At 50.0% G+C, this 27996-nt stretch overlaps 2 protein-coding genes across 3 annotated transcripts in view; one reads left to right on the top strand and one right to left on the bottom strand.

Annotated features, from left to right (window-relative positions):
• Hadha (hydroxyacyl-CoA dehydrogenase trifunctional multienzyme complex subunit alpha) overlaps positions 1 to 13746 on the top strand; it is a 51188-nt gene extending 37442 nt beyond the window's left edge. Inside the window, exons 12-20 of the mRNA XM_008834996.3 lie at positions 2430 to 2564; positions 4971 to 5142; positions 8538 to 8624; positions 10025 to 10165; positions 10671 to 10739; positions 11378 to 11573; positions 12168 to 12282; positions 12981 to 13126; positions 13214 to 13746. Coding sequence (XP_008833218.1) covers positions 2430 to 2564; positions 4971 to 5142; positions 8538 to 8624; positions 10025 to 10165; positions 10671 to 10739; positions 11378 to 11573; positions 12168 to 12282; positions 12981 to 13126; positions 13214 to 13359 — 1207 coding nt within the window. The 3' untranslated portion in view covers positions 13360 to 13746. The remainder of the gene's footprint in view (positions 1 to 2429; positions 2565 to 4970; positions 5143 to 8537; positions 8625 to 10024; positions 10166 to 10670; positions 10740 to 11377; positions 11574 to 12167; positions 12283 to 12980; positions 13127 to 13213) is intronic.
• Garem2 (GRB2 associated regulator of MAPK1 subtype 2) lies at positions 13599 to 27990 on the bottom strand. Of its 2 annotated transcripts, none has more exons than XM_008834995.2 (6): positions 27834 to 27990; positions 24880 to 25020; positions 20229 to 20359; positions 18622 to 19662; positions 17457 to 17626; positions 13599 to 17164 (listed from the first exon to the last, which is right to left on the bottom strand). In XM_008834995.2, exons 1-6 carry the CDS (start codon positions 27943 to 27945, stop codon positions 16141 to 16143), a joined length of 2619 nt encoding a protein of 872 aa, XP_008833217.1. In that variant the 5' UTR covers positions 27946 to 27990; the 3' UTR covers positions 13599 to 16140. The 2 variants fall into 2 exon arrangements, with proteins under 2 accessions (XP_008833217.1, XP_029420317.1); XM_029564457.1 differs by lacking the exon at positions 27834 to 27990 and adding an exon at positions 22825 to 22867 and having other exon boundaries at positions 24880 to 25003.
• Between the last annotated feature and the right edge of the window lie 6 nt (positions 27991 to 27996).

Below are 27996 nucleotides of genomic sequence, written 5' to 3'. Positions count from 1 at the left end.
AGCAGAAAAATGATGGCTACATAAATGTCCTAGTTTGTTTCTTCATTGCTGTAACAAAATACTCTGACCAATACCAACTTGGGGAGGAAAGGGTTTATTTAGCTTACATCTCCTGGGTCACAGTTCATCAGGAGCCCAAGGTAGGAACTCAGGGCAGGAACTTGGAGGCAGGAGCTGGAGCACAGGCCATGAAGGAATGCTGCTTACTGGCTTGCTCCCCAACCCCTGCTCAGCCTGCTTTCTTATGTAACACAGGCCCACCTGCCCAGGGGTGGCACCACCCACAGTGGGCCGGGCCCTCCCACATCATTCAACAATCAAGAAGGTGCCCCATGGACATAGCCACAGGCCAGTCCAATGAAGGCAGTTCTCCAATTGAGGCTCCTTCAACCCAGGCGTGTCAAGTTGACACTAAAGAAATCCAGCACAATAAATATCATCTCTTCATACATTCTACAAGGATCAGATTAACCAGAAAAACAAAACTCTGTTCCCCATGTACAATGTAAGTAGAAGGCAGAGTGTCACCATTGTTTAAGAGGGGGACTTGATTGTCACAAGAAACAAAGGAAGCAAATGACAAAAATGGTAAAAGTACTATTTTAAAAAAAGGAAGAAGGGAAGAGGGAAGTAGTGCTCACCTGTAATGCCAGCCCTGAGCTAAACTGCTCTGTGGGGCAGAAGAGGGTACTTAAGAAACCTAGTTGGCTGAAACAACCACAATTCAGGAGAAGACTATAGTGAAACACTCTAAAAATTGAACTAACTATCCTCAGTAAGCACTTAATATGAACCTTGAATCACATTTCAAAAACTCAGAAGTAGGTGCTGGAGAGATGGCTCAGTGCCTAAGAGCACTAGGTCCTCTTGAAGAGGAATTGGGTTCGGTTCCCAGCACCCACATGGTAGCTAACAACCATCCATAACTCCCATTTCAGAGGATCCAGTTCCCTCTTCTGGTCTCCTCAGGCATTGCATACATGGGTACACTTAGATACATGAAGGAAAATCATTCATACACATAAATATAAGCTGGGATCATGGTGGTACATACCTTTAATCCCAGCACTCAGGAGGCAGAGGCAGGTGGATCTCTGTGAGTTCAAGGCTAGCCTGGTCTACATAGTGAGTTCCAGGTCAGTTGGGGCTATAGGGAGACCCTGTTTCAAAAAGACACACACAAAAAAATTAATAAATAAGCTCAGAACTAAATGAACAGAAAAGCAGAATATGAGTTGACTTGATTTGGGAAAAAGTTGGAAGAAAAAGCAGATGTTTGTATTATCACAAAGCTGCACTCAGAGACACTCCCTGGCTTGTAGTGAAAGGAATGACTGTAGAGGGCTGGAGAAATGACTCAACAGTTAAGAGCACTGGCTGCTCTTTCCAAGGGATCGAATGCCTTTTTCTCGCCTCTGTGAGCATTGTATACATATGTACCTACATGCATACAGGCAAAGCACTCACACACATAAAGATAAAATGAAATTTCAAAAGGCTTGGGAGCCAGGCATTACACACAATCTTAATCGTAGCACTTGAGAGGCAGATGCAGATCTCTGTGAGTTCAAGGCTGCCTTATCTACATAGTGAATTCAGGCCAGGCAGAGCTACACAGTGAGACCCTGTCTCAAAAACAACATACAAAAACAGAGGATGTGGGGGGACGCTTAGGCTATAACTCAATTATTAGAGTACTTGCCTGGCATATATGAGGCCCTGAGTTCAGTCTCCAGCACCACATAAACCAGGTATTGTGATACATGACTGTGATCCCAGCAGTCAGGAGGTAGAGGCAGGAGGATCAGAAGTTCAAGGTAATCTTCTGCTACATAATGAGTCCAAGGCTAGCCTAGGCGACATAAGACTGTGTCTCAGCAAAACAAACAAAAGCCACTAGTGAGGAGACTTGAACTACTCTAGCTAGGGCAATAGAGGTACATATTTCAGGAGGAATGCAAGATACTGTTAAAAAATTAAAATTGGTGAGGGGTTGGAGAGATGGCTCTAAAGTTAAGAGTACTGTCTGCTCTTGCAGAGGACCTAGGTTTGATTCCCAGTACCTACTTGGCAGCTAAAAAATGTTTTAGAAAGATAAAACCACTAACAAGTTAACACATAGGTTAGTCTTCAGAAATAACCCTGCAAGCTTAGACTGGATGGTTTTTCATGAGCTCTAGGCACAATTGAAGAATTAGTATAATGCTGCCTTCATGGGAGTCCAATTCTTTTAAACCCAATGAGTTTTTGCATTTAACCTTAAAAATCAGTAATTTATTGAAGCTATATTTGTAGATAGAAATTATCAAAAGGCACCTTATGCTTGTACCTGCTTTAATTGGTTTATCGGGTGACAGCTTGGTTGGTCTTCCTCAGCTACTGAACTGCCCAAGAGTTGTTCACCAGAATCGTTTCATCCTGTTCTCCAGGCATCTAGCTGTCCTTGGTGCAGGGCTGATGGGAGCTGGCATCGCCCAGGTCTCTGTGGATAAGGGGATGAAGACTCTTCTTAAAGACACTACAGTAGCTGGACTGGGCCGGGGACAGCAACAGGTGTTCAAGGGGTAAGCTTGCTCTGTTTTTACTGGGAGTTAAACTGTTTCTTGGGGGGTTGGAGGTCTTTTAGTTGGGTGTCCTTTTTTTGTCATCAAAGATCCCTTCTTCCTGAACATAATGAGTGTTATACTGTATGGCTAAGTTTCCTGATTTTTAGGAAATGCTAATTATTCTTTTACCTCTTTCTTATATAGACCATTAACATGGTAGAGTCCATTGTCTTTGAGTATTTTGTTGCATATATATATATATATAAATAGAAATTTTTTTTTTATTTTTTTTTTGAGACAGGGTCTCCCTGTAGCCCCAGCTGACCTGGAACTCTCTATGTAGACCAGGCTGGCCTAGAAGTCACAGAGATCCACCTGGCTCTGCCTTCCAAGTGCTGGGATTAAAGGCATGCACCACCATGCCTGGCCATTAGTAGATATTTTAAGTGCCGTTTATTTTATGCTTTGGTGTCAGACTAGAAATTCTCAGGTGTGTGGATTATGCTGAGGTTAACATGTGCAAGTGGGCAGGGCTCTGTTGAGGGCTGAGGGGACGGTGTGAGTGAATGTGTGCTGACTACTAGGTGAAGGCAGGGCAGCCTGAGGCTCTTCAGCCTTGTCTTCCATGACTGGAGTATGTTCTTTCCTGGGGAGCCTGCGATGTCTGAAACCTTACAGGCTGTCCCTATCGTATCTCTGAATTAATAAAGGGTGACTATTCTTCCCAGCCCCGACCACCTGTCCCCTCTCTCATACACATGCTATCAGTTTTGCAGAGAGGAAACGAAGCAGCAGCAGCTCAGCAAAGCTAAAGTTGGTTTCATCCAGGCATTCTGTGCAAACATGATAGATGTGCCAGCTGTATTAGACCATCCTGTTTGAGATGTTTTGCTGAGTGAGGGCTCTTTGTTTCTTAAATTGATTGTGTAGCCTAAGCACATTGTCGTCCCTTGTCTGTAGAGGAAGTTTGACATGGCTCCACAGTGCTGACCAAGACCTGGCAGTTTGATTATGTTACCATATTATAGTGTAAATGAAAAAGAGATGAGATTAAAAAAAAAAAAAAGAGGTAAAAGTTTCTGTGGGGAAAAACATCCAGGCAGGCACTAAATAGAAGCACTGCCTCAAACTAGCAACCAGTATCCCTTCCAGCATCCCATGTGCTCACCAAATGAGAAGCTGTGGCTGTAGGATAGCCTCATCCATGACCTTTTCCTGGGACTCTTCCAGATACAGCTATCAGCTTTCCTTAGTCATCTTAGAAACATCACTTAGGCCTGCTGTGTGCTGCTCACCACACCATACTGCTGGCTTGAGACAGAATGTTTCCTATTTCTTCCCAGAAGTAGTCTCATTAGGTGTGAGAATAAAGCCACTGCTGTTTTGCACTTGGATAAGTCTCTTGTGGCCAACTGCTGTTGTGGCTGTCAGAAACCAGCCCGACCTTTTAAGACTTTAACTGACTACTTCTTTGAACTTAACTGTGGCTTTAGTTTTTCTTTTAGTTAAGGAAGTTAGTGAGTGGATTTTAGCTTCATTCAAAGGAAAACTAGGTTAAGTGTGGTCAAATTGAACCTGAAACAATATATTTCCTTGGCAAAAAAAAAAAAAACACTCAGCTGGGCGTGGTGGCGCACACCTTTAGTCCCAGCAGAGGCAGGCAGATCTCTGTGAGTTCAAGGCCAGCCTGGTCTACATAGTGAGTTCCAGCCAGCTGGGGCTACAAGGAGACCCTGTCTCAAAAAGAAAAAAAAAAAGTTAACTGAGTAGCAGGAATCCTTTTTAGCTCCCCCTGGGAAAAGAGAAACCTTGAATTAATATTTTATGTGATCAGTACAGTGTGCTACTAGAGTGCTGAATGGGAGGTAGATTGATAGTATGAAAAATAGTGCTGGGCTGGAAACGTAGCTCAGTGGTAAGAGTGTGTGCTAAGCCCTGGGTTCAGTACCTACAGAGGGTTTTGGGGGAGAAGGGAACAATGCTTGGGCTCTGTTCTTTAGGAGATCATATTAGAGAACAATGTCAAGGGGTATGTAAGTCTGTGTCACACCAGGCAGTCTGGGACACACTTTGGCTCTTTCCCCCACAGCAGAGCTGCTGTTTTTACATTCATCTGCTCCACTCTTCCCTGAAGATTCAAACTGTTTTATGAGGAATACAATTTTTGTATATTGGATATTCAGAGGTATTTTGTGGTAGAAAGCATGTGTGCCTGGAGGTCAACCTGTCTTCAGATGTTAGCACTCTCCCTCACTAGCTGCTTGACCACAAGTACCTCAGAGCCTCTAAGCAGTTTGGCCCTCTCAAAATGGGGGTAATGCGATACCTCCAGCACTGGTGAAGCCACATAGCTGTCTGGCCCCCGGACACTCAATAGGCACTAGTTTTCTTTTCTTCACTCTGACTAGGAATGTTTTTTTCTAGATTGAATGACAAAGTGAAGAAGAAAGCTCTGACATCGTTTGAAAGGGATTCCATCTTCAGCAACTTGATTGGGCAGCTTGATTACCAGGGCTTTGAAAAAGCCGACATGGTGATTGAAGCTGTGTTTGAGGACCTCAGTGTTAAGCACAAAGTACTCAAAGAAGTAGAAGCTGTAAGTACAGGGCCTGTTGTGCTTGAATTCTGGAAGAGTGGGAGTTTTTGTTTTCTATTTACTTGTTTGCTTATTTATTTTTGTTGATTGATTGATTTTGAGACAGGCTCTCACTGTGTAGCCCAGGCTATGCTGGAACTCACTATGAGCTCAGGCTAGCTTCAAACTAATGGTGATTCTCCTGCCTCAGCCTCCTGAATACTGAGATTATAGGCATGAGCCACCATGCACAGCTGAGATGGAGGTTTTGTTTATTTGTTGTTTTTGCAGTGCTAGGATAGAACTCAGGGCCTCATGTTTATGACACCTCTCTACCAACTAAGCTATACCCCTAGCCCAAGATGGGGTTTTTATAGAAACACCAAGGAAACACACAGTTCTTTTCCAAACATTGTTTTATAGATTTCGTTTATTTGGGGGAACAGGTATACAGGTACCATAGAGCACATGTCAAGATCAGAAGCAGCTTGCAGGAATCAGTTCTCTTCTTCCACCATGTGGATCCCAGGAAGCAAATTCAGGTTGTGTCAGGTTTTGTGTATACACCTTCAATCCCAGCACTCAAGAGGCAAAGGCAGGTGGATCTCTGTGAGTTCAAGACCAGCATGGTCTACATAGTGAGGTACAGGCCAGGCAGGGCTGTATAATGAGACCCTATCTCAAAAAAGAAACTCAGGATGTCAGACTTGGTGGCTAGCACATTTACCTGTTGAGCCATCTCACTGGCTCCAAACATTTATGTGAGCCCATATACATTGTATCAGAAAGTTCAAATCCAAATCCTAAGGGAAGAAAATTAAGTACCTTATTCTCCTAAGCATGGGGCTCATTAGCCTTATTCATGTGGGGGTGGGGGGTCAGTCACCAAACGTACAAATACCCTTGTGGAGTATGGCCAGGTGTCTTTGGATCTTCTTGTTGGCTGTAAGCCATAACCAAATGTCTTCAGCTAGGTAGCAAAAAGAACTAAGGGGAAACTTTTTCCAGACAAAATTCAGATGCTTGTTCTGTGGAAGTGATGTTTTGGTCCTGTTCCCAAGTGTCCTAAGAGCCAGTTCTTAAGATGGAATGCCACGAACAAAATGAGTACTTGATGTGGGTCATAGAGAGAGAGAGCCCAGAAAAGGAGAACTGGCAGTAATCCAGGCACGAGACAGGACCGCAGCTAGACTAGCCTCCAGTTGGATAAACAGAATGTGAGTTAGGAAGTGGTATTTGTGAATGGTACTGACTTGGCAACACACTGATGTCTGTGGCCATGAACTATGATGAAAGAGGTGGTTCTCTGCCTGTGTGGAACAGTAAAGAACAAATCTGATTTAGAAAATAAAGCCAAGGAGCACAATTGCGGACAGTTTCCACTTATGAAGCACATATCCATAACCTTTTCAGAACCCAAAGTGCTAACCTACGTGATAGAACTCTTCTCACAAAATCCTTTCTTTAGGCAAAGTATAATACCAGACACAAGTAAGAACTTCAAAGGTCCAGGTAGATTTATGTCCCTTTGGTGCTAGGTGGCACTTCAGCTTAGAGACTTAAGTGATTCTCCCAGTGTTCAGAGGCCACTGCTAAGCCAGGAACAGGCAGATTTTCTCCAGAGCCAGTGTGGAGCAAAAGTATTGACCAATTAGGACATTATATTTTCTCTTGGAAAATCTAGATATGGATGTATCGGAATAGAGAAAACTTTGTTCATTTCTGAAGTTGGGAAGCCAGTGGTCAAGAAAAAGAAAAGACAGATCACAACTGAAGAAGTGTAGACTAAGAACACATCAAGATTGTAGTCACAGAAGAACCAAGATTAAGGCAGAAAAATAGGGCAGCATCTTGAAGGAGAAGTGGTCCACAGAGGGGAGAAGCCAGGGAAAAGTGAGCAGATGGAAATAGGAAGAAGGATGCTCAGGGAATCATTGACTCTTAGCAGAAAACAGAAGAGATACTAGCTACAGGTAGATAGTTTCTGCAGGGAAAATCCTAAGTGTTACATATACTATAACTGTTTATGTAACATCTCAGGTGCTGTTGGCAAAGCTAGTGAAATTATACAAGGTGGGAATAATCTAAGAAGGTATTCAGAAGATGTGGCAGAGTGAAGTCTAAAAGAAAGTCCAGGGGCTGGAGAGATGGCTCAGCGGTTAAGAACACTGACTGCCCTTGCAGATGACCCGGGTTTGATGCCCAGCACCCACATGGCGGCTACAAACCATCCTTAACTCCAGTTCCAGGGGAATCAGAAGCCCTCATCTGACCTCCACAGCACTGCACGACATGGGTGCACTCACATATATGCAGGCACTCATACACAAAATAAAATAAAGTCCAAAAATTTTAGGAGAAAGACCTCCAGGATAGCATAGCATCAAGCCCATCTTCCTATCCGGCCCTTGCTTTTTTTTTTTTTTTTTTTTTTTGTGTGTGTCTTTTTGAGACAGGGCCTCCCTGTAGCCCCAGCTGGACTAAAAGCATGTACCACCATGCCCGACTCCTTGCTTTCTTTTTAAGAAAATTTCGAAGTTGACGCTACTGGTAGTTCTCAGTTTAAGGTGATCTTCTCTTACCCTCTGTAGAACTAATCACACCCATTCCTGACATTCTTCACAAGACACTATTTCTAGATCCCTTCCTGTCCTGATGTCTCTTTATTATTTCATGTCTTGGTATACAAACTGCCACAAAACATCGTAGCTCTGCAGTGTGGGCAGGACTCTGCAGAAATAGCTGGTCCTAAACAACATGGGTTCCAGGTCTAGGGTCACTAATGGAAGTGCACTCTGCTGGAAATCTGGTTGGAAGCCCAGTGCTTCCCCACATGGCCTCCCTCTCCATGGCCTGGTCTCACTTGGTAGCTTTGTCAGAACTTCTCTACAGTAAGGTCCTCTAAGAGCAAAAGCACAGTGAGGCCTGAAACTCGCAGTGGTACTTCTCTTGTGTTCTGTTGGTTAATAACAAGTCCTAGGCCAGTCCTGATTCAAGGACATTGGAAATAGACTCCACCTCTGGATGGGAAGAAAGCCTGCAAGGTCAAAATCTTTAGACTTCAAAGCACATCCAGATACAAAGGGGGTAGATACCCATGCCAGATCTTGAATGGAGCTTGATTCAAGCCATCTTTTTGGTATTTATCTAAGGCATCATGTTCACCCAAGTGCTGAGATGTAGTGTCCAGGTCAGGATTAGGTGCCCTCATGATAGGTCATCACTAGAAGAAAGCTGAATTGGAAAGAGAACAAGGTCAACACAAAAGCACTTAGGATACCCATAAACGTCACATGAGTGGTATCTGTAGTATGAGCCATTATGGCTGAGAGTGGGTTGAGCCCTGGTATCCCTCAGCTTTGCTGTGGACTCTTATCTCTAGGCATACATGACACATTCTTAAATTTTCCGTGCAGGTGACTCCAGAACACTGTGTCTTTGCCAGCAACACATCTGCTCTTCCAATCAATCAAATTGCTGCTGTCAGCAAAAGACCCGAGAAGGTAAACTGAACAGAGAAAACCCCTGAAATGTTTGACGGCTTCATGCTTGCCAGTGAAAATTTAGAATACAAGCAAAGAAAGGACCAGGGTGATGGATGGGAGTGGGTCCCAAAAGGTGGGCACAAAACAGCAAATGTCATGCAGGATACTATATTATCTTTGGTAGGTAGTTTGCATCCCTCCTGGGTATTATTTTTCAAGTTCAGACTGTTAAACCTACTCTAACTTAAAATTAGGTATTAAAAGACCCTCAAACAAGAAGGGATCCTCAGTTCAGCTATAGAACACTGTGGTGGTTGTCTAGTTGGAGGACTCCAACTCCAGATCCAGGAATGGAGGAACCTATAGTTTTACTCTAGACCTACCCAAGACACGAGAGTGCTAGATGAAATACTTTCAGTGAGTGTTTTGAATGGTCCCTAGAAAGTTATCTTTGCTCAACCAGAGTAATTAAGGAGGAATGCAATCATTCAAGGAGAAATAGAACAGTACTTCTTTTATGTGTACGAGTGTATTGCCTGCATGTATGTGAGTGCACCCATGTCATGCAATGCCTCGGAGGTCAGAAGAGGGCGTCAGATCCCCTGGAACTGGAGTTAAGGATGGTTCATAGCCGCCATGTGGGTGCTTGGAATCGAACCCAGGTCCTCTGCAAGAGCAGTCATTGCTCTTAACTGCTGAGCCATCTCTCCCGCCCCCAATCCTAGCGAATTTATTGGGTTTACTAACATAGCAGTGGGTGAGGGGTTACTTACAGGAGAGTGAGTGCTACCCCCATTTAAGGCCACACTAGAAACTCCACACCCAAGCATAGATCCTGTGACCTTCCGGCAGTGGCACAAAATTGTGAGAGAGGGCATCTTGTGGCGTTTTTTCACTTATATATCCTTAGTCCCTCCTCCTCATGCAGCTAAGGCTGACTGATTGGGTGGGAGGGGTGTCTGACTCCCCCTGCTCCTCCTTTTCTTGAGGAAGGTCAACAGTCAGGTTTATAATCGTAGGTAAGCAGGTACAATCATTCCTGGGAAGGAGGCTTGTCTATAACTTGCCAGTCTAGTTTGCCAGTTAGAAGACAATTCTATGTAACATCAAACAATACAAGTCTGTTTCTTCCTCCTCAGACCATGTTCAAATGCAGTATAATCTACTTTCCTAGCACATAGCAGGGATAAGGTGATGTGATGTGGGGCCTAATGGAGGTGGGCTCAGGAATGGCAGGAGAAAGGTCAGAGGGACAAGTGGCAGCTGGATAGTGAGACTATGGACCCAAACTTCTAGACTATCAGCAGCATTCCTAGCCCCAGCTACCCTTCTCTCCAGTGTTTTCCTAGCAAAAAAGGGAGTGATTTGATTTGCTCATCAGCACTAGTAAATGTGTTGGCAATGTTTCCCCTCACCAGGTGATTGGCATGCACTACTTCTCTCCTGTGGACAAGATGCAGCTGCTGGAAATCATCACGACTGACAAGACATCCAAGGACACGACAGCTTCTGCTGTAGCAGTGGGTCTCAAGCAGGGCAAGGTCATCATTGTGGTTAAGGTAAGGCATTAAAGGGATTTGGGAGGTTCTTAAAAAGACTCCTTAAGCCAGGCATGGTGGTGCAGACCTTTACTCCCAGCACAGAGTTCCAGGCAGAGTCAGGTGAATCTCTGATTTTGAAGCCAGCCAGGGCTACATAGTGAGATACCCCCCACTCCACCCCAATCTCAACAGGCTTATTTATAACTATTCCGGGGTGTATAAAAGCTTCTAGAACCCTGTCCACTGGGTTGTCTCCACTGTATCACTGAGGTGAGGCAGGTGCATGCATGTCTGGGATATGGCAGGGTTCTCCTCACTACTCCAGACCTTGAAGGAGACCATGAAACTGTTGCTATGCCAAAACTATCTGGATGGCTTCCTCTGCAGATTAATATTGAGCGTGCTGATTGAGAATTAAATCAACTAAAACTTTGAAATGATGTCTGGGAGAGGGAGGCTGGGTTTGGACATCAGTAGTTCCCACCAAAGCAGGGCCATGAGCTCTCCTCCTCTCCCATGGCAGGATGGACCTGGCTTTTACACTACGAGGTGTCTTGCACCCATGATGTCTGAAGTCATACGAATTCTCCAGGTGGGTCTTTTACTGTGGAGTGTCTGAGGTCTTTTTGTGCCTCCCTCTCCACACTAGAATGCGAAGTCTTGGGGCTGAAGCTGTGCTCCTTTAGCTTCCCTAGCATCCAGAAAGCCAGAGGCCTCTTAGCATACTCTTGCATGCTATTTCTGCATTCCCTCTGGGGTAAGGACCTTCTAGAAGAGTCTGCTTGGCCTGACTGATGTTGCACCTGTTTGTGGCACACACAGACCCCACACATGTGGCAAGGAAGAACAGGGATCCTCTTCACAGATCTTCCCCAGATCTCATGCTCTGCAGTGCTGCTCCTTGGCAGTACTGATGTCTCTTCTCTCAGCATGGTGCTTTCTGTCCTGGTAGCCATGGCATCACCCTGTTCCTGAGATTCAGAACTGTAAACAAGAAGGAACCGAGTAATCTATTCATCATCTCTAAGCTTCCTCAAAGTGCTATAGAGAAGGTTCAGGGTTTCCACTTGTGTTTTCCTGAATAGTTAGTGCTGGTTTTAGACATGGCCAGGTGATGTCCAGAAAAGAAGTGGTGTTTACATAAATCTATGTCAGTGGGCCAGCATAGGCCCTTCTGTTGGGGGAATCCAAGATGGCCTTGCTCTGAGGCCCGATTTACTTCCTGTTCAGGAAGGAGTTGACCCTAAGAAGCTGGATACCTTGACCACAGGCTTCGGCTTTCCTGTGGGTGCTGCCACCCTGGCAGATGAAGTTGGCGTGGATGTAGCACAGCATGTGGCAGAAGATCTAGGCAAAGCCTTTGGGGAGCGGTTTGGAGGTGGCAGCGTAGACCTGCTGAAACAGATGGTATCCAAGGGCTTCCTGGGTAAGTAGCCAGAGGAGACAGGAGTAGCACTGTTACAGAGTTCTGAGCAGTTCCTGAGACCAGAGAGTTACAGAAGGCCCATATGGAAGAAAGTGTCTCCTAAATGAGGAGCTCTAGTCATAGGGAATCTCTTAGGCTAAGCGTGTAGATTAAGGGGGAAAGGCAGCCCTCTGGGCCTCTGCCACTTACACCAGGTGGACCAGCATATTTGTCCTGCCCAAGGCCTGAAATTGCAGAACCAAGTTCTGAATCCAGACTTTACCCTGTTGTCTGGCTACCTGTGGGGAAATATTAAGCCTTTCCATTCAGAACATACACTGAGGCTGTAGCAAAATCACATCTAGGGCCTGAGCCTCCTGTCTGGACATTAAAACTCACACAGTAACCTTTCTCATCCAGACACACATTTCCAAGCACTAGGGCTTCCTCTCTTCTCTGTCAGTCATCCATCTAAACTGCTCAGGTTGGCTGAATGCAGGAGCTCAGGAGTGCAGCTCAGGGCTTGAGCCTCACAGTATCCAGCAGAGACACCACAGGAGTTCTCAGCCAAAGCGGACAGCAAAGACTAACGCAGCCTCTTCTTCATTCTTTCAGGTCGCAAGTCTGGGAAGGGCTTTTACGTCTATCAGGAGGGGTCAAAGAAAAAGAGTTTGAATTCTGACATGGATAGTATTTTGGCAAGTCTGAAGCTACCTGCCAAGCCTGAGGTGTAAGTCAATTCGGATGGCTAATTATATAGAAACAGATGTTTCTCTGTTAGCTGTAACTCCCCAGCCCTTTTCTGTTATTTTTGGTTTTGTTTTTATGACCCTGAAGATGGCAAAGCACCATGCAGGTGTGAACCCACCCCTACACATGCCCTAAGTTACAGGCATCAGGGTGAGAGTGGCCAAACCTGGGGGAAGCCCTGCCTACTTCAGCCTTGCCTGTTCAGGAGAGCAGGTAGCAGGATGAATTGGCGAGGCTCCTTCACCCTCCCAGCTCTTTATCATCTGAACACATTATTGTTGATGTTAAAAAACAGTGATAATCTGCGGGGCGTGGTGGCGCACACCTTTAGTCCCAGTACTTGGGAGGCAGAGGCAGGTGGATCTCTGAGTTCAAGGCCAGCCTGATCTATATAATGAGTTCCAGGCCAGCTGGGGCAACAGGGAGACCCTGTCTCAAAAAGACCATTTTAAAAAAAAAACAAAAACAGTGATAATCTCTGGCAGGCCCTGTTTTGGGGGCTCAGTTTCATGTGGGTAAGTACCACTCTTTTCCCAAGGGAAAGGCCACATCTTTTAGAACAGTTTGGTCCATCCTGGCCACAGGGCTCCCTAGCACCTGCCCACACCCTATGTATTACAACCTAGCTCTTGCCTGCATCCCATTCTTTCTCCAGCTAATTTCCCTTCCTTTTGTCAGCTCCTCTGAGGAAGACATCCAGTATCGTGTGGTGACAAGGTTTGTGAATGAGGCAGTCCTGTGCCTGCAGGAAGGGATCTTGGCCACACCTGCAGAGGGAGACATTGGAGCAGTCTTTGGTCTTGGCTTCCCCCCTTGTCTTGGAGGTCAGTCTGCAGGTTGGGAAGTTGGCTTCCTTTATTCTAGCATTGTTACTGTTGTCTCCTTCACTAAAGTCCTGTCTCTCTGCTCAGGGCCCTTCCGCTTTGTGGATCTGTATGGTGCTCAGAAGGTAGTAGACCGGCTCCGGAAGTATGAGGCTGTCTATGGAAACCAGTTCACCCCATGCCAGCTGCTCCTTGACCATGCTAACAGCTCTAATAAGAAGTTCTACCAATGAGCAGGCCCTTGCACCCTGCTCCGTCCACTCACTAACCCAGCTGTTGGCAGTGCTGCTTCTCATCGGTGCTGTCTAGATGTATCAGGAAGCAGGAGGAAGACCCAAGTCTGGCTTTGAGTTTACTCCTTGATCAAAGTGCCTTCAGTTCTGACCAACTCTCCCTCCAGGTGACGTCTGACTCTGAATTAGTTTTACTTTACATTAGAAGGTGGAACCTGCCGTGTTCCTTTTGCAAGCCCTTGAGGCTCAAAGCAGCAGCTAAGAGCAACCCAGAACCATCTTTGCTGCCTGTGCCTCCTGGAAGACCAGTGGGGACCAGTGGTGGTGAGGGCATTTCTGCACCCAGCCAAACACAGGTTACCAATAAAATCCAAATTATCAGCCTCTCTGCCTTCTTGTTGTTTTATTGTCTTTGCCCTCCACTTAAGTACCCCCTTCAGTAATAAAGCTTTGTGTCTGTGAAGCAGAAATATGTTGGAATAAGTCAAGAGGGACTGTGATATCAAAAATGGGACTTTCTGTGCCTACCACCATTTAAGCCCAACTGCCTAAGTGCTGTGGCTGGGCTGCTTAGGGTAGGGTTGTAGCCCCGGTTATCAAGAACAGTAGAAACAGAAGAGGTATGGTGTGCCAGGGTGCAAGAGCTGTTCTCTTGCCACTCATTTTCTTGCCGTATCATTGTACCCATTTCTTTTCTTGGCGTGCCTCATCCTTGGCTTCTCAGGGTGTTTATGAGACAGAGTTATACAAAGAACATAACATTTACCTGATGCTCTGGAATCCTGCAAGTCTGGGCCCCAAGCCCGAAAGCGAGGAAGAGAGGGATGCCTGCAGATCAGGCCCACCTCACTGCTGTGGCTTTAACTCATCCTACCCCAAAACTGGCAGCAGTTCTCACTCTGGCTCTCATAGAAGCAGGGCCTGGCTCCATAAACAGTGCTGGGCTCCTAACTAGGTCTAGCAGAAGGATCCCCAGAGTCACTGAGTGTGTATGGAATCCTAATTCCAGTTCCATCATACTCTGCATTCTAAGCCCAGATGCTACCTGTGGCTCCTGCCTCTGCTGCACTTGCACCACTAGCTCTGGTGCTGGGACTGGGAGACCAGAGGAGTTTACCTTCCAGCTCATTGCTAGGAAGCAACATACTAAATCTGAGAGAGATCCCTCAACTGGGGTTTTCAGATGGCCAGAAGACAGAACTCATTCTGTGTACCAAGGCCATGCCCAGGCATCTACTGCAGGTCTGAGAGTGCCTGGAGGCAGGTTTTCTGAAGTGTTGGCAGTTAACCTGACCCCAGCTGCTGGCAGAAATAACCTTTGCCTTGTGGGTCTTCCCTCTAAATAGCACCAGGTAAGTGCAGATTCTGTTGAAATATTAGTGGAGACTGGAAGTTCTTATGCAATGGGGCTTATAGAAAGAATGGAGTGTATGAATGGGCCATATGCATACACCATTCCAAAGTCCTGCCCTGCCTAGATGTATACACATTGTGCCCTTGGTTTTGGTGGAGCTCCAGAAAAGAAGCCAACACTTGAGTCCCACTTTCACTAGTCTGTGGTCTAGCCTTTATTTCCCTAATCCTTGAGGGTTCATTAAATGACCTGTGAGGAGACCATATGTTGCAGCATCAGCTTCTGTACTCCACTCTGGGGGCACAGGCATGGGCATGGCTTAAACTACTCATAAGTAAAACAAGAAATAAATATCTAGGTAGGCCTGGGAAGACAGACGAGCAAGCTGTAACCTCTGGAACCCTGACAGCAGAGGGTATGAGAAGTGTGCTTTTTGTTAGGGGTGCTGGGGAAGAGGGGGGTTGTTCACTGACCAGGGCTCTGTGTGCCACACAGGTCACCGTGCTTGAGCCTGAAGGGCACAAAAATGTGCTCTAAATCATGTCAACAAGTACAGCACTGAGCTCAGGGAAGCCTTCCCTCCACCAACTGTGCTCTCTGTGCCAGTGATACACCAAGGAGGACACCAAGTGTCCATCAGAGCCAAGTGCAAAGGGCAGGGGACTGGTGGGGTGGGTGGAGCAGACCACCACTTGCTTCCAGAATCAAAGAGCTGCTGATCTAAATCTGGCTATACTCCCCCAGGGACTAGGTCCTCAGACTGCACTCTGTGGGAAAGAACAGAAGGATGGCTATTTGTGGTGAGGTCAGAGCAGAAGCAGAGCCCAGAGTGGGGACGTGGGTGCTCTGACAAAGGCCTGTAACTTGATCTACCAGGGTCCATGTCCAGGTGCCTGATCTTGGGAGGAGAGGGAAGAAGGCCTCACAGAAATTGTACCCCTGACTCTGGAGCAGCTGCAGGCCATATCCTACAGAGCATGAATGAAAGGGCACTTGGGGAAACTGTGCTTAAGTTATGGGCCATTTTTCCTTGTCTCTGACCCCTACCTACAGGGCTGAGAAGTGTGTGATGTCTATGAAGGGCTCCAGCAGAGCAAAGTATTCTACCACCAAAAGGCCACCTTCTGACGCAAACCCCATCCCCACACTGCAGCAAATGCCTCACCAGGGCAGGTGCACAGCTGGACCTCCTCCCCAGGTATTCTTCACAAAAGATGCGCCACTTCAGGTCTAACCCCAGAAGACCACAGTTCCCAGCGTCTCTCCTGCAACGTTCTACAGGTGCCTACAGAGCAATCTCAGTCTTGGCCCACATTCACCCTGTAGGCAGGACCTGCCTCTGGGAGTGCTGTCCCTGGCAGACCCATGACTAATCCCCAGGGTCTCTGTTCCCAGCCATCAGGCCATGTAGCTGCTGTCTGGACAGTTCAGATCTTGGGCCGCCAGCCTTTGATGAACTGCATGATCTTCTTGATCTGAAGCTTGGTGAGGTGGAAGTCATCAGCCAGGATGTCCTCGCTGAGCTGCACAAAGATACTCCCATCGATGCGTTCTCGGGCAAAGAAGCTCACCACGTCCTCTGAGAGCCCAATGAAGCGCAGACTACGAGACACCTCTTCCAGGGAGAGCGCAGACAAGTCTGCTGGAGGCTGCCAGGAGGAAGCATCCCGTACTCCAGCACCTGTGGCTCCCTCCCGGGGACTGGCAGGAGGCCCTTCGAGGCACCCTTGGGTGAGAAAAAGTAAGGTTCCTCCTGCCTCAGGCCCTTGCAAGGCAGATGGTGACAATGATGTGGGGACCTGCCTCAGCACCAAACTTTCAGGCTCAAAGGCCTTGGGAGGTGCAAGTGGTGAAAGGCAGGCTGCAGAAGCAGTTGCCCCCACAGCTCTAGGCTCCTGACAGCACAGCAGCTCTGGTTCAGGAGGACTGGCCTGCCCTAGTTCGAAGGGGTCCAAGGGCTCCAGTGCTGGCTCCTGCCACTCAGAGGCAGATGGGGAGGAGGGTAGAGGAGCTGAGTAAGCCTGGCCCTGCAGGGCTGGGCCTGAGGAATGTGTGGGGCTGGAGGTGGCCAGGGTACCTGGGGTGGGTGTGGACCCAGAAGAGGCCACCACTGCTGAAGCACCTGAGGGGTGGGCAGGCCCAGAGAAGGGGTTGAGTGCACCAAAAGTAGCAAACCGCTTCTGGGAGTGGGAGGGCTTAAACAAAGGTGGGCAGCCATGGTAGGTCTTGACCACTGGGGTGTCAGCCCCCAAGAGGGAGGTGGCATGACCATTCAGGGGCTCTCCTAGGGTTCTTGAGGCCTGGCTGGGCTGGGTAGTGGTGGAAGGTAGGGGTCCTGGGGGTGGGCAACTAGAAGACTCGCTCGCTTTGCAGTCTCCCCAGGTGCAAGGATAACAATACAGAGAGTATGCATCCGGTGATGGGGAGCCACTGCCGCTGCGGGATCCAGCCCTATGAGCAAACAGACAGACACACAGGATATGTTAAGACAGGGAAGTACAGGACCTCATGGATGTCTGCTGGAGGTCACCTGTCTCCTCTCAGCAAAGCCAGCCAGGATGCTAGCCTCAAAGCCTGAGACCCATGAGGATTCCCAAAGTCCCCAACCCAGGTCAAAACACAAAGGGGGAATTCAACTGAGAAAGGACAAATTGAAAACTAGGCGCTCTCCTGCAGCAGGATCTCAATGCAGAGAAAGACCTCTTCTATCTGAGTAAAGCTGGGGTCCAAGGTAGGGACTCACCCATCCTGCAGGCCAGAGGAATAGTAGGAGAGGCTGGAGCTGGGAGAGTGGACTGGCTGCAGCTTGGGGAAGCGGGAAGGCACTGGGGGACTGCCTGTGAGCCTGCTGCAGCTGCCACCACCTCGGGGAGGCACAGGAGGGGCGTGAAGCAGGCGGCACTCCTCCTTCACCTGCAGGTAGAGGACCATGACTGCTTCAACAGTCAGCTGGCTCTCCTTCCCTCCCCTCCCCAAGCAGCCGGACCTGAGGGAATAGGCATCACACTTTGCCCCACTCCAACTGTCCACCCAGACCTTCTCTAGCCTATTTTACACCCCTGGCTCTGTCCACAACAGTCTCCTATTCCACCATAAATATTAAAGTAGATCAAAAATAGATAAAGTAGATCAAACAATCAAATATCCCTTCCTCAAAGAGAGAAAAGAACACAGGATAAAAGGGACACCAAAGGAAGGAAAAGGACCTGCCATCAGGATCCCTTCCTTATATAAGTACCCCAAGTGGACTCCTGGGGTGTTAATAGGTGTTGTGGATAAGGGAAATGTCCTGTGGAAAAGTTTTACTCAATGCAGAACATCTCCAAACCTACAGTGTGGTTCTGACTCCAAAGTAAAAACAGAAAACCTTTAATCCCAGAAGTCGGAAGAGGCAGGTGGATCTCTTAGTTGGAGGTCAACCTGGTCTATATAGCAAGTTCCAGGCCAGGTAGGGCTACACTGTAAGACCCCGTCTTTAAATAAAAATAAAAGCCGGGCATGGGTGGTGCACACCTTTAATCTCAGCACTCAGGAGACAGAGGCAGATGTGTCTCTCTGAGATCAAGATCAGCCTGGTCTACATAATGAGTTCCAGGCCAGCTAGGGCTGCAAGAGCCAAAAAGCAATCAATCAATCAATCAATCAATCAATCAATCATCAATCTAAATATAAAGTAGGAGAGGAACTGCTGGGAATCACTCCGCATTTTCTCCATTTACTTCACACTGGAACTTTCCCAAAGGGCTTCTGTGGAGCTTGTGGGTAACCCTGTTTCCAGGCTCACCTCAAATTCTCTACCCCTTGAGGATTCTGCCCCTTTTCTCTGCCCTTCCCCATCCCTCTGTCATCCGTCACACTGCGGGGTCCTAGAATCTGGGCAGCTTCCCTGAGGGCAGAGCCAGACTCACCGCCTCTGACTTGGGAGGGACCGGGGGTGGCGACGCCTCGGTCTCCCGACGTGGGGCGCCCGCGGGCGCGAAGGAGATGAGGTCCGGCCCTAGCAGGGGCCGGACGCGGCCCTCGGCTAGGCTCTCAGGCGCCTGGTGTGACCACAGCTCCTCGTAGGGGATCTCGGCGGCCGCGGGGTCGGGCGCACCGGCCCAGTCGGGGCATACGTACTCCTGGTCGCCGTCGCCGGTGGGCGCGGGCAGGGCCGGCCCGAGGGGAGCACGGACGGGCGTGGGCACGCGCGGCGCTGGTAGGCAGAGGCGCGCACGGCGCGGGCTGGCGCAGTCGTCGGCGAGCTCCGCGGGCGCCTCTCGCACGGCGGTGGAGTACTCGTCTGGGTCGAAGCGCTCGCGGCAGTAGGAGGCGCTCTCGCGCACCAGGCGCTCGACGCGCGGGTCCCCCGCCAGCAGGCCCTGTGGCAGCGCGAAGCGCGGCGTGTCCGTGAGCAGCAGGAAGTGCAGCGGAGCCGGACCCTCCCGGCGCAGCGCCAGCCCCAGCACCACGGTCTTGGAGATGATGCTGACCAGTTTGTAACAGTGGCCCTCCCGCACCGGATGCAGGTCGTACGGGTTGCGCGGCGGCCGGCTGGGCACCAGCACATTTACCGGCAGCCGCACGCGCTCGATGATGGCGCGCACCGTGTGCTCGCCCTCCTGCATCTGCAGCTCCAGTGGGCTGCGCGTGCTGAAGCGGCCCTGGCACTGGAAGGGCAGGCTCAGGCTCTCGTTGGTACGGTGGTTCATGCAGATGAGGCAGGGCATCTTGCCTTTGATGGGCCTGGCGCCCCCACCGCCGCCCGCGGCCCCTACACTGCCCGGGCTGCCCACGCCAGCCAGTGCCCCCGCGCGGCCCAGCTTGCGCAGGAGCGTGGTGAAGCGCGAGCGCTCCTTGGTGGTCTTGGCGCACAGAATCTCTGCCTGGCCCATCAGAGTGAGCTCGTCGCCGGCGTGCAGTGTGAAGTTGTACACCTCGCTGTCCTCGCTGAACTCGCCCGACACCACCTGGGGAACCCCAGAGACAAAGGTGAGGTCGGAACTAGGGTCCCAAATAAAATCGCACACCAGCTCCAAGTTCCGAGGGGCCTCCAGGATAGGAGAGCAGCCTCTTCAGCCTTCCCATAGCTGACATCACAACCTAGACTGGGCTTGAAGGGAAGCTGTGCAACCTTAGGGGGTAGACTTGGGGCCTTAGTTATCTCGTTTGGGTATAGATATGTACTTGAAAAGCACTCAATCACTAGCAAGTTTTATTAAGCCATATTCACCGTTTTCATGATAACAGTGCCCAACCCCCAAGACTACTGTGAAGAGTAAGGAACTGATGGATAAGAAGGCCACCCACAAGGGTCCCATCAGGTCCCATCATGACCCCACACACACCTAGGAGGGCCTTCAGTCTATTGAGAACAGCCTGCTATTCTGACATGGTCTGACTGAAAAAGGCTCCCAGGGGATCCCCAGAAGCCACTTTTGGTCCTGGACACTACGAACAACACTGACCAGGGTCAGAGTTGCCCCTGAGGGAAGGGCTGCTTGGGAAGGTTATGCCCAGTGCCAGAAGGACTGACCTTGACACTGAAGGTGATAGCTTCCATCACAAAGATTCGGTCAGGGAAGACACTGGCCACTTCTTCCACACTGCTGAAGTATCTCACCGGCTCCCGCACATCCCGAGCCTGCTCCAGAAGCTTGAACTTCCCTGCACAAGGAGCCACGGGCTGCTGGGGAAAGCCTGCCTGCTAGCGGCCAGGCCTACATCCCAGAAGCACCCAGGTCCCTGACCTCTTGCTACCCTCCATTCAGCCAGCCCCTATGGTGAGCACAAGGTAGGTGTGCTGTCATCCCATGTAAATGGCCTCACCTCATCAGCCATACACCATTTATGTGCCTAACCACATGAGGGTAAAGGGGCTGAGAACTATGCTGGCATCAGATCAGTGGCCTCTTCCCAGGCTTCACACAGCAGGAAGAGCTGAGAATAGGTGAGGGACCAAAAGATGGAGAGGACAAGGTGATATTTCTGTTCCTGTAGTCCTGGTGCAGTCTTCACCACAGTTCACTCATTCACCAACAATTCATAGTATACCCACTCCCTGTCAGTCACTAGGCAGGTCTGCAGGAACAACTGTAAACAGTCTGCCCTCTAGGAAATCCAGACATAGTGAGACAGTGATGACAGCATGTGACAAGAGCTAAGGCAGACCTGTGAGAAAAGAGACAGAAACCTGCTGGGCAGAGTGTGCGGGGATCATCAAGCTGCACCTTTTAAATGAAAGGGACTTGGAAAAATGTGGAAGAAATGGCACAAGAAAATACACACACAAACATACACACACACACACACACACAAATTACCTGCCCAAGAACAAGTACACCTGAGAGAAGGTAGGAGAAGGAGCATACAGTAAGCACGTGTGAAAATGCCACAGGACTTCATTCTGAAAGAAATGAGAGGGGCTGGGGAGATAGCTCAGCAGATAAAGCACTTGTGCAAACTTGAGGACCAAAGCTTGGATCCTAATACCTACATAAATAGCCAGATGGGTGTGGCAGTCTGCCTGCAACCCCAGTAGGCAGGAGGTAGAGACAAGAAATCCCAGAAGCAAGCTGGCTGGCTAAACTAGTGGAGAGTTCTGGGCTCAGTGAAAAACCTGTCCCAATATATACGGTGAAGAGCAATCAAAGACACCTGATGTCAACTAGGAGCTTCTGTACACACATGCATGCACACACATAAACATACATACATACATGTACAACACACACACACACACACCCCAGAAAATAAGCAAATGAAATCTACTGGAGTTTGATCAAGGAAATACAGTGGCCCAAACTGAGCATGTGCAAGACTCAGGAAGCCCAGTCAGGCAAGCAATCTGGTAACAAGTTCTGGAGATGAACCAGGGAACAGCACAAAGAAAGCAGACCCACGGAATGCTCAGAGGGAAGATTCCTCAGACTTCACTGACTGAGGAAGGAAGTGGAGGAGGAGTCTGAGGGTGACAATACCTGTGCCCACTGGTCACAGTGAAGATAGCAAGCTGTTCCACACTGGGAACCTAGAAGGAATGTGGGGAAAGATCCTAGAAAACTAAAGGAGGGGTCTCCAGGTGGTGATCCCTAGAGTAGTACCACCGGTGTGGGGTGGGGAGATACCAGTGAGAGCATCAGACTAAACCGGTAGTGAGGCTGAGGCTGTGGAGCAGGTATGGCTCACAGAAGTGGAAAAGCTCTTAACTCTTTGAGGACCCATGTCCCAGAAAAACAGACACATGATGCTCCTAGCATAAATAGCACAGGGGGTTCTTGCTGCCCCCCAAAGCCCAGCCAGAGTAAGAAGAAAGCCAAGGGCAGGGCCTGAACCACCAGAATCCAAGAGTAGAGAGAAAGAAAAAGGAAGATAGGGGACATGCCCTTAAGCAAGCTGAAAGGGACAGGGTCCTGATCCTGCCCCAACCTCCCTAGGACATTAGGGGGAAGAGGAGTCACAGTCCAAGACAACAGGGATAAAATGAGGAGCAGGTTGGAATAAGAACCCACAGTTGCAGGTTTGTCACTCTCCAATCAGCAGCAGCCCCCTCTCTCTCCTATATCCATACACAACCCCCACCCTTCAACCATTAGCAGCCAGGCATGGAGAAATGCCCGCTGCCCCCTGTGGGGAGATTTGGAGCCCAGTCAGGACTGGAGCCTGGGAGGATGTGGCAGGGAAGATCGATGTAACCATGGCATCCAGCACCACCCCCCTTAGCAGCTCAGGGCCGATCATTTCTGTCCAGAGGAAGGAAGGGAGACCTCCTTGAAGTGATGCTCTGCCCTCTGCCCTGCAGTTTCCTCTCCTGCCTCCCTGAATATTGGTCACAGGGTCCTCTTATCTGCACTAGAGACTGTCACAACCCTGCCCTTGCTGTCTCAGAACACATTTGCACTGTGCTGAACTTTTCTAGCCAGAAGCACCCTACAGCCCCCTCCCAACACCAGACCCACAGCGAGGGCTCAATAAGGAATAGTGGGTGAAGCTCAGTGATAGAGCTCTTGCCCAGTTAGCACAAGGCCCACGGTTCGAGATTCAATACCCAGCCCAGCCGGTGGCAGCTGGTGGATGGGAGGGAGCACAGATTTTAGGGTTGGATCTGGTCGAGTCCCAATTCTGCCACCAACCTGCTCTGTGAAATCACTGAACATCTGGGCTTTGGTTTCCCATCTATAAAATGGAAACATACCATTACTACATGGCTCATGCTGGGGTTGTGTGAGGGGTGCACCTGACATGGGGCTCTTCAGGATCCAAGACCAATGCTTTAGCAGTAGCCCGTACTTGGGAAGGCATGTGGCCCCTCAGGCAGCACCAGCAGGGACTGTTGCAACACCAGGTCTCCCTGACTCTGGCAGCCAGAAGACCAAGGTCAGTAGGCAGTGCCCCAGCCCTACCCCTCCCCCATCCCACTCCCCCTGCTGGGCTGCACCAGCCTCTCTCTACAGTCCAGTCTGCAGCCTGCCTGGCTAGTGCCATTATTAATTCATTGGGAGGTCTCAGCATGGAGCCTGCACTCTGAGCCTCTAGTTAACTGGATGGCCCAGCCCCTCTCTGCCCTTACAAGGAAGAGGGGACAGGGGCCAGGTTCTGTAAGCCAGCTGTCACCCCGCTGTCCCTACCTCACACTCTTGCTAAGGAGGCACCAAAAAGGATTGGGGAGAGGGTTGGGGGAACCCCCGGATCCATTGTTTGCTGGAGGACTCTGTTCCATGGTTTACCAGAGTCTTAAGGACACAACTGAAATAGTGCTAGTCTCCAAAGTTCTATTTCTGTCAGCGAAGGCTTTCCCCAACAGTTGTTTTTGATATCAAAAAGTTGAGGATCTCTACCTGAGCTAATGCCAGAGTCTCAGGGCCCAAAAGCCTGCAGGCCAGGACAGAAGCCCAGGTCAGCTAGACCCTTGAGATAGTATCTGCCCTAGGGTGGAGCTCCAGCAGCCACCCCCACAAGTGTGTGGTCAAGAACCCAAGGCTCAAGGGAGACCTAGGCCAGGTAAAGCACTTGTCTAGCATGCAAAAGGCCTTAATTTAAACCCCAGTACTACAAAAAAGAATAAGTACTACTAAAAACATAAAAGTAGTTCATTAGTATAATCTTTAAAAGTCTAATATTTTAGCATTGGTTTATAAAGCCAGTCCATGACAACGAGTTTAACACAAAACTGGGAAATAACTGATACAGAGCTGACAGGGCGGCCACGCTTCAGCACTCCTTGGTTCCTGAAGCTTTTGACTGCACAGTGCTGAGGAGATTGTAGCAGATACTCTTTAGGAGTTTGCACTTAAACGAGTTAAAGGAAGCTTGAGGTACTCCTTTGAAAGCCTCTAGTTAGGGATAACATTTGATTTGTAGTGACAAGACTGTGGGTATTTATTATTGTTTGGTTTTTGTTGTTGTTGTTGGTTTTGGGGGGGTTGTTTTTGTTTTTGTTTTGAGATAGGGGCTCCCTGTAGCCCCAGCTGGCCAGGAACTCACTATGTAGATCAGGCTGCTCTGATTCTCAGAGAGACCTTCCTGCCTCTACTTCCCAAATGCTGGAATTAAAATACCCTGCCACTGTGCCTGGCAAGGATGTATTTTTATTTCTTTTTTATTTTTTTGTCTTTTTGAGACAGGGTCTCCTTGTAGCCCCAGCTGTCCTAGAACTCACTATGTAGACCAGGCTGGGCTCAAACTCACAAAGATCCGCCTGCCTCTGCCTCCCAAGTGCTAGGATTAAAGGCATGTGCCACCATGCCCGGCTTAAGGATGTATTTTTAATCATTACTTCAAAATCTATTTGACATTAAATGTGGTCTGGCATGATAGCTCATGCTTATAATCATAGCACTTGGGAGACTGAGACAGGATAAACACGAGTTTGAATCCAGCCTGAGCTACATAGCAAGAACCTGCCTCTAAAAAATGTAAATTAAGAGCCAAAAGTCTGTAAACCTAAGTTCCACATCTTCAGAGACCCAGGTCTAAGAAACCCACACACAGTATTGAAACTCCTAAGCCCTAACCTTAGCCATGACCTTAGCCACCACCCCTCTAGTATGCCCTTGCTCATCCCAGAAGCTCCAGGGATAGAGGATCATCAATGATTTCACCTAAACAACCCTCCTGTACCCTTGACCCCAGCTCCTCCTGCCTCCACCCCCGCAGGATCTGTGCCATCTGGCCCTAGCTGGGCACACCTGGGTATTGCAGGGGGATGTCAATCTTGGGCCCAATGACATAGTGGCCCTCCTCCAGGGTGTGGGCTGTCACTGTTGTCCACTGGCGGCAGGAATGGATCAGCAGAATATCTCGCTCGCTGATGCCCTCGGCATACTCCCCTGGGAGGGAAAGGAGAGAGGAGGAAGGAAAGGAAGATGGAAGACTGAGAGGCAGAAAGAACAAGCTAGGTGACCCCCCTGACCTCCTCAGCAAGCCCTGCCTGATCTTATGAAGATTCCTGTTCAGGTCAGCAACACCCGAGGGACAGGTGGGTTTGTCAACTGTGGCCTTTGGGCTGTGAGTCAGGCATGAACCTAAAGGCTCTGCCTCTCTCTGGAGCCTCAGCAGCCACTGCAGCCACAGACCTCATTCATCATGAACTGGAGTGCCTGCTTTCCCAGACTAGGGCAGATGACTCCCAATGGATGAGTCTGGCCCTTCAGCCTCTGCCCTCCAGGCATCCTCAGGCCCCTGGAGACTTGGAGGAAGCAAGTTCGAGGCACCAAGCTGAGGGCATCTGGGGACATGGGGGAGGGAAGCATCAGGCTGGGATGGAGAGAGAGACTTTACTCCTGACTGGAGCTAGGCCTCAGGACGAGGCAGATTCACATGAGCAGAATCCTGTCACCAAGTTAGTGCCCAGGTCAGTCAAGGAAGATCCTGTTGAGCCAGAGGAAAGGACTGAGAAGGGCTCTGTCCCTTGTGGGTCTTGGCTGTGAGAGTGCTCACAGAGCCACTGTTAGCTCAGGTCAGAATGGCAGGGCTTATGAGAACCCACTCCTGGCTCTCACTGAAAGAGACTTTTCCTCTCCACCCACTGCCATAGGCAGTCTAATGTTTGTGGAACCTCAAAGGACAGAGAAGGAACTTGCAGACACCCTGAACCCAATCTTAGAGAAGCAGTTTCTTAAAGTTGGCAGGTGGGCATGGGCTGGATTTAGAAAGTAGAATCATGGGGATCCTAGGCTGACAAAAAAGCCCAAAGCCTTACTGGGGCAGAGGTGCTGTGAGTTGGGAAGGATCTAGGCCTAAGAGGCTCCATCCCCAGCAACGGTTTCCAGGGGAGCAGGAGGGGCAGCCCAGCTTCCAGGAGGCTGAGGGGGCGTATCCTGGCTGCAGCTGGTGGGCACCATGGGGGTTGGGGAAGCCTCCTTCCCAGCCCCCTCACACACACTCTCACACAACTTACTAAATTTCTACCAGGTTTATTCTAATAACTGGGACTTCACAAAGTGTGTGCATGTAGTGTGTATATGCAGTGGTGGGGTCTTCAGTGCCTGTAGGGAGGGCCTCCCACTGCTCCCACCATGTGTGTACATGGGCATGCGTGTGTGTGTGTGTGTGGTGTCTGTGTACAGGGAAGGTTTGTCTCAGCTCCTCAGCTTCTAGGGCAGAGGAAACTCTACTCCCCACAACTCTACAAACTCTTTCTAGAGTTTGCCTAAGCCGCACCCAGTCTTCCACAGGAACACAGGCCAAAGCCACACAGGTATACACCAATAGCTGTAGGTCACCATCATCAACAGTTCAACAGCAGCCAATAAATGCTTGTCACCCAAACAGCAAAACTCAGTCTCCCCATCCCATCAATGCAGAGGCACACAGGGACCTTCAAGGACACACAATTTCGAGCATACATTCACACTCTAATGGTGACCATAGTCATAGCCACATAACACTCTGTCACAGACCACTTGGCCATGTGAATGAATCTTCATAATATTTCTTAGGCTCCTCCTCCAAAACCCAAGAGCCCAACAGAAGAAGCTGAAGCTGATGAGTGCACAGAAAGACACAACACAGAAGGGCCACACAGGTGTCAGGGGAGCCCAATGGAGGCCCTAGCCATACGAAGGAGGTGTCAGAGATACATGGGAAGTGGCAAGAAGAACCTAAGGCAGTAGATCCCATTCACAAGCAGACAGTCCCGTGTCCCATAGTCTTGGATTACATGCTGAGTGGTAGATGTCGACCAGAGCCAAACTGCCAGGTATTCCTGCCCCATGGCCTGGCTCCGATGCTCCCACAGAGCCGGCTCTGGCCAGCCTGATATTCGCTGTACCCAGTCCTTGCGGTTGCCCATCGGAGGAGGGGCTGCCGGTCCACGATGAAGACAGCAGAGGAACCCCCATTAGCATTCAGGGAAGCGAGTATGCCAACGCGGGCCAAACCCCTATTCTTCTCACACACAAAACCCCCAGCCTGGCTGCCAGCCCCGGCTCCCGCCCCTCCCCCCAGCCAAACAGCCCCCTTCCTCTTCCCCTCTCCCCAGGAACAGTCCGCTCTCTCCACGTAGCCTTCAGGCGTCCCCTCTCGGACCCTCATGTACGGTACCATCATCTGAACACCCTGAAGAAACAGGACAAGTGGGGAGGCGGGGGGAGTCCTGGGAGAAGCCTGGGCAGGGCCCGCTCACTACTCAGGCCTCTCCTGAAGGTAGCCCATAGCCAGAGGACCTCAGGATTCCAAAGGAGGGTTCGGAAGAGCCTCAAAATGGGACTTGCGGGTGGAAGTGGGGAAAAGACCTACTGAGGCCGGAGGGATGCGGGAGGATGGAGGTAAAAGGCCGAAGACAAAGGGACCAAGGGGGTGCGGCCGGGGCGGGGGCTGAGAGGCACCAGGAAAGGGGGATGCACCGACGGGGCGGCTCAGAGGTTCAGTAACGCTCCCAGCTCTAGAGGGGACGAAAAACTGTCCCGGGCCCGGTCGCCGGTGTCTATTCCTTGTGCGGGCCCGCGGGATCCACGGGGCGGCCCCTGGGCTCGTGGGCTCCGGGCGTCCCGGGGAGGCGCTCCAGAAGGCGCGCAAGGCCCGCGCCGCCCGGGACGGGGGTGACGGGGCAGGGGTCGCGTCCATCTCGCATCCCGCCAGTCCCACCTGGCGAGGCCGGAACTGCCCGCACACCCCAGTCTCCTCCCAGCCACCCCGGTACCTGGCCCGAGGCAGGCGAGCGTGGGCAGGCGGCAGCGGCTAACGATGAGGTCGAGCGGGAAAGCGCCCATGCTCCAGCGCAGGCCCGCCAGCCCGGCCGCTAGCTTCTCCATGGCATGGGCGCCCCCAGGGGCCGCCGTCCCGGGGCCCCGACGGCCAGTCCC

Source organism: Nannospalax galili, unplaced genomic scaffold (genome assembly GCF_000622305.1).
Source record: "Nannospalax galili isolate Female #2095 unplaced genomic scaffold, S.galili_v1.0 scaffold517, whole genome shotgun sequence".
Classification (NCBI taxonomy): domain Eukaryota; kingdom Metazoa; phylum Chordata; class Mammalia; order Rodentia; family Spalacidae; genus Nannospalax; species Nannospalax galili.
This window is presented reverse-complemented; position numbering and strand designations above follow the sequence as displayed.